The sequence below is a fragment of the Symphalangus syndactylus genome, chromosome 10, assembly GCF_028878055.3.
Source record: "Symphalangus syndactylus isolate Jambi chromosome 10, NHGRI_mSymSyn1-v2.1_pri, whole genome shotgun sequence".
Classification (NCBI taxonomy): domain Eukaryota; kingdom Metazoa; phylum Chordata; class Mammalia; order Primates; family Hylobatidae; genus Symphalangus; species Symphalangus syndactylus.
In genome coordinates this window covers 116716528-116722357 of record NC_072432.2, presented here as the reverse complement: position 1 = coordinate 116722357, position 5830 = coordinate 116716528, and the positions used below count along the sequence as shown (strand labels likewise).

Genomic DNA, 5830 nt, shown 5'->3' with positions numbered 1-5830 from the left:
CCGCTTTAAGGAGGATAAAGGAGAGCAAGAAAAGGAACGTGGGGATGCCAAGAGCGACGGGAGCCCACCCCCCACCCCCGCGCCTCTGACCACTTTGCGCGGGCCGCAGCGATTGCCTTCCCGTCTCCCCCACCATTCGCGGAGCCCTTTAAGAGGTCGGGGGCTCCCCACATGTAGCCCCCGCACCCATCCCTCGGTCCTGGGGCTGAGACGCCGCTCCTAGGAAGTGGTGGGTGGGGACTCCGCAGACCTGGATTCGGTTCAAAGAGGGAGATTTCCATCTCAACATAGGCCCTGGCGGGTCAAGACTCACTTCTACTCTGCGGTTCGGCCTCTGCGCACGTAAGATCCCAGCGCGCACCTCAAATCCCGCGGGTCCCAGCTGTCTCTATCTTAGCTTTCCTCCGCCATAAGAATGCAGAGTTGAGCTAAGACCAGGCTGGATGGACCGGATCGGGTTGCACAGCAAGGACTCCACCTCCAATCCCCGCATGTCCACTAGGAGGGTCCCGGTGGACCCTAGGTTGACCTCGGAAGCTCCCGCTAGTACCGTATTGACGGAGATCTGAGCCGCGCGCAGCACTGTCTCTCCACGTTTTCTTTGCTCTGAGAACGGTCAATACGAACCAAACCTCCCAGGAAGGCGACTGGGGACTAGAGAGGATTAGACGGGCGCGGGAAGAAAGCGCTGGGGGAGGAAGGTGCAGGGCTAGCACGTGGTTTCTGCGAGAACCAATGGGGGGCTATGGTCTCGTCACCCGGCCCTGGACCCGGGCCCACCGACATGGCCCAGGGGAAGGCGCTGTCTGGGACGCTGGGCGTCTGTGCCAGAGCTTGGGTCTGTCTGCGGGGCCTACAGCGACAAGACGGGAAGCTCAGGGTGCCGCTCCTCACGGGGACCTCCTCGGCCCCGCCCCATCCGCCTTCGGGATGCTGCTGAGCCCAGTCACCTCTACCCCCTTCTCGGTCAAGGACATTCTGCGACTGGAGCGCGAGCGGAGCTGCCCCGCGGCTTCGCCAAATCCGGGGGTGCGGAAGAGCCCGGAAAACTTTCAGTACCTGAGAATGGACCCAGAGCCGCGAGGGCCAGAGGTTCACAACGCTGGTGGCGGCGGCGGTGACAGAAAGCTGGACGGTTCGGAGCCTCCTGGGGGTCCCTGTGAGGCAGTCTTGGAGATGGACGCGGAACGGATGGGGGAGCCACGTGAGTAAGCGCTCAAGTCTTGCCTCCTACGGGGGAATGTGGGGCGGAGGGGCGTGATCCATGCGTGCATGGGGAAAATATGCCTCCTATCTCCTGGGTTCGAGACTTTCTCTCCATTTTCTCTCACTTGAGGAGTCAAAAAAAAGGCCTCTCGAATCCCATTCCCACCCTATCCTGACACCCAGTGTGCTTCACACACCCCTAACGAAATTAAAGCCCTGAATCTTAAGGATTCACTTTTCCCAAATCCGCTCCTCTGATTCCCACAAACGCATCGCTCCCACTCGCAGCCACAGTGCCCAGAACCTCCACCTTCTCATCTCTACAGCGAAACCCTCCGCAGGGTCTTAGCCGTGCCAGTCACCACCGCCCTTCCCTACCATCACCTGGTGTCTCTCCACCCCCAAACCGTTGGCAAAAGCGTGTGGCCATCAAAGCAGTGGAACCCTCGTGGCTCTGGGGTCACTCCTAACCGGGCCCTTTCTTGCTGGCCTGGTCGAGGGCCCCCCATTCCTCCTCATGGATTTTTCTTCTGGAAGACGGAAGGTGGGGACCGAGTGGCGATTGAGTCTCCCGAAGTGGAAGGCCCCGTTGGCGCAGGATTCTCCGCGTCAGGGAGAATGTTAAAGGCTGCCAGGGTTTTCTCTGCCCAGGGACACGGTTCTGGCCGAGTCCTGTCGCTTGAATCCGAAGGCGCAACCGTGCGCGCCAGGCTGCGTGGCCCACGCACCTGTGTCCAGCCCGCTGGAAGGGAATGGGCTGGCGGGGAGTTGCGTTGTGTCGATCCGGAGGCTTCGGCTGGAGAAGCCCGACGTTACAAGGAATGAAAACGCCACCTTTTTCTCTCCAAATCTTAGCACCTCGCTCGGCATTCTCAACGCGGGGGCCCCGAGTAGAGCCCGGCAGGGCAGGCCTCCTCTGCCAGACTGTGCCATGGCGCCTCTATTCAAGGCGCAAACGAACGAAATAACTCAAGGAGCTAGATCGGAGTTATTTACCGGCTTGCAGGCCGGCTACTCACTAACTCCAGAAGCCTAAGAACATTATCTGTTGTGTCCGCGAAGAAGCTGGTAGGTTTTCTGCAGCGGATTCTAAACTCCCTCGGCGCCGCTCAGCCAACTCGGCGATCACTTCGGCTCCGCCGACAAAGGATTACGTTCCTTCGACCACCACAGTCGCCTCGCAGCCGATGGTATTTGCGGCGCCTTCCTTCTCCCGCTGGAAACCAGATCCTGGGAGCGTCTATTCTGCGGCAGCAGTGGACGCCGCCGAGGAGGGACCCGAGGCCAGCTTCAGGAACTGAGCCCAAGGCCACGGTGGCGATCCGGACAGGGAAGGCACCTTCGGTGGGCTTCATGCCCTCCTCCATCGCAGCCAATCACCTTGCCCTCAAGAACGCCAGGACTGTGAACAGGAGGGAGCAGGGTGCTGGCGCACCCTGCGGTGCTGTGCAGCCCCAGGTCCTGCATGATCTGTGACTTTCAAATGGGGTCCTCCTTGCTCTGCAGCCTGGCTGAAGGTCAGTTGTTACCTTTTGATGTGCTAAGAAAACAAATCCTCCTCAGGATTTTTACTCTTTGCAAGGAGAGATGGCCTCAGTTTATCTGAGCACAGGCGTCTCTGAAGGAAGTTGTTCTCTCCTCACACTTTAAATACCAAACAGCTCCATCGCCCCAGGAGATTGTGCCAGTGCCTTGGGTATTAGCGGTCTGGTTCCAATCGCACTGGCTCATTTAGAGTCCTGTCCCGTCTTGCCATGAACTTGCATCCCCTCCATCGTCCTGGTTTTCTCCTGGCGCGAGATCCCATGAAAACTCAGCATTTCCCTTCTATCCACCCTTGGGGTAAAACGGGGCTTAAGCCCAGACAGGACAGAAGTGAGAAGGGAGGAAAATGCTGCATCTTGGTGGACACAGTCTCAACTGTAGGGGTCGCCCTGGGTGAAAGGAGGACTTCAGGGTGAAGCCCACACCACCTGCTTGCCAGAAAGACCCCAAAGGAGGGAGAGGCTACTTTTTAAGAAGCCAAATGTGGACCTCAACTTTATGTATCTCTCAAAGAGAACCTCAGTTTCTGAGCCAAAAGTCAGGAGCCAATAAATATTTTGTTTTCATAATACATTGTTAATTTGGATTACAAAGCATCACATCCACGAAAGCTGGGATGCGTCCCTGGTGTTGGTGGAGGGCTGCATCAAAAAGACAAGATGAGGCAGACAGGAGCCTCCTGAGAGCCTGTCACCAAGTTTGCGCATTCTTGACACCCGGGCTTCTCTCTGTTTTTCCTTCCTTTCCTCCTTCTTCTCCTCCTCCTCTTCCTCCTCCTCCTCCTCCTCTTCCTCTTTCTTCTCCTTCTTTCTCTACTTCCAAGGAGGGTCCAAAGTCTCCCCAATCTGATAGACACCTCCACTCACACTTGTTCCTCACAGCGAAGATTTACCATGCGCACACATTTTTTTTTTTTTTTTTTTTTTTTGAGACGGAGTCTCGCTCTGTCACCCAGGCTGGAGTGCAGTGGCGCGATCTCGGCTCACTGCAAGCTCCGCCTCCCGGGTTCACGCCATTCTCCTGCCTCAGCCTCCCGAGTAGCTGGGACTACAGGCGCCCGCCACCACGCCCGGCTGATGTTTTATATTTTTAGTAGAAACGGGGTTTCCCCGTGTTAGCCAGGATGGTCTCGATCTCCTGACCTCGTGATCCGCCCCTCTCGGCCTCCCAAAGTGCTGGGATTACAGGCGTGAGCCACTGCGCCCGGCCCATGCACACACATTCTAAGAAGCAAATGGAGCTACCTTAACTCTTTATCTAGAGTCTACCTTTTGGAAAAGGACTCACACAACGGGGACCATGAAGTATCACAATTTATGTTCCAGCAGTAACATATAAAAGTGACAGAGCTTGGAGGGGAAAAAACACTGAGACAGTCCTGGGACAGGGTTCGGGGGCAGTAGGAGGGAGAAGGGGGCTGCCCAGAGTGAAGGCTGCCAGGGAGAGGAAAGTCTTGAAAACTAAGTAGGAACTGCTCAGGTGAGCCTTAGGCTGGGCGCTGATGTGTCCCTTCCTGTGCTTTTAGAGCCCGGCCTAAGCGCGCCCTCGCCCCTCGGCGGCGGGACCAGGGTGCCAGAGCGCGGCGTTGGCAACAGCGGCGACAGCGTGCAGGGTGGCCGCTCCGAGCAGCCCAAGGCGCGGCAACGACGGAAGCCGCGCGTGCTCTTTTCGCAGACGCAGGTGCTGGCCCTGGAGCGGCGCTTCAAGCAGCAGCGGTACCTGTCAGCGCCCGAGCGCGAGCACCTGGCCAGCGCGCTACAGCTCACGTCCACGCAGGTCAAGATCTGGTTCCAGAACCGACGCTACAAATGCAAGAGACAGCGCCAGGACAAGTCGCTGGAACTGGCCGGCCACCCTCTAACTCCGCGCCGAGTGGCGGTGCCCGTCCTGGTGCGCGATGGCAAGCCCTGCCTGGGCCCGGGGCCCGGTTCACCTGCCTTCCCCAGCCCCTACGGTGCCGCAGTGTCGCCCTATTCTTGCTACGGAGGCTACACCGGAGCACCCTACGGCTCAGGCTACGGCAGCTGCTACGCGGGTGCGCCCTCGGGTCCTGCGCCTCACACACCACTGGCCAGCGCGGGCTTCGGACACGGTGGCCAGAATGCCACCCCGCAGGGCCATCTGGCAGCCACGCTGCAGGGCGTCAGGGCCTGGTGAGTCTCCTCAGCTTGACTCTGCCTACCAGGGCCAGATGCTCGGTCCACTCCCCTCCGCCCGCAGGTCGCCACAGGAAGGAGTGGACGCGGCGCTGGAAGGAAGCGACCACCCAACGGCGCTTCTTTCCGGAGGGATCTCTGGAACTGCGATCTGCACCACGGTCACCCAGTTAAAGGTCCCGCCCGGGACGTTCTTCCCCCAAAAGGCGACCCCTCCACCCGTCACCCACCAAGCAACACAGGGACTGAAGAAAACCGAGGCTGGCTGGCAGTTTGGGGTATGGGAGCAGTACTGAGGCGCGACTTTTGGGGCTTCAACCCCAGAGGCCCGAGAGGCTCTTGCATCTGTACGCAGCAGCCCCGGGGCATCGCGGGTGAATGGTGATGGTCATCTAGCGGGCCTACCATCCTCCAATTAATGACAGCTGTTGGGGAAGAAAGAGAAGAGGACGGGAGGGCGGGAAGGGGGCTGAAGAGCTGGGAACTTGAGGATCCGGGAAGTTCACGAAGAGGAACCTGCTTTGAGCCTCTTCCTGTGGGATTTAAACATCCCCACAAGGCCGCGCCCCTGGGGACTCCATTAATTCAGAGGAGCGCTCTTTTCTGGCCACGACTGCTCTCCTGGAAGTAGGCTCTACATTCCTGTCCCTTTCACTGTTGTGCATTTTATCTCTTTGTACAGCACAGCACCACCAATAAATATACTAAATAAGTGTGCATGTGGTTGCGTGTGTGTAGGCCGTTAGAACATGTATTCGCCATTACCTTGAAACAATTTCGAGTTAAAGTAAAAATGAAGCCCAGAAGTGCTAGGAGAACAAAACCAATTCAGTCTTGGAGGTAGGTTTCCTAATTTCTTCCCTCACACTCCTCTCGCCTCCCTCTTTGTAGGTTTTCTTTGGAGCATCAGCAGTTTCTAAGTT

At 58.0% G+C, this 5830-nt stretch overlaps 1 protein-coding gene across 1 annotated transcript; it reads left to right on the top strand.

Moving 5' to 3' along the window:
* Window positions 1–772: 772 nt before the first annotated feature.
* On the top strand, window positions 773–5618 carry NKX2-6 (NK2 homeobox 6). The gene is made up of 2 exons (XM_055297440.2): window positions 773–1204; window positions 4277–5618. Exons 1-2 carry the CDS (start codon window positions 931–933, stop codon window positions 4906–4908), a joined length of 906 nt encoding a protein of 301 aa, XP_055153415.2. The 5' UTR covers window positions 773–930; the 3' UTR covers window positions 4909–5618.
* Window positions 5619–5830: the final 212 nt, after the last annotated feature.

Excerpts from the sequence above, each read along its gene's own strand:
- NKX2-6 (XM_055297440.2), top strand. The coding sequence starts at position 931 with ATGCTGCTGAGCCCAGTCACCTCTACCCCCTTCTCGGTCAAGGACATT. Across the intron at positions 1,205-4,276 it reads GGAACGGATGGGGGAGCCAC|AGCCCGGCCTAAGCGCGCCC; the intron begins GTGAGTAAGCGC and ends CTGTGCTTTTAG.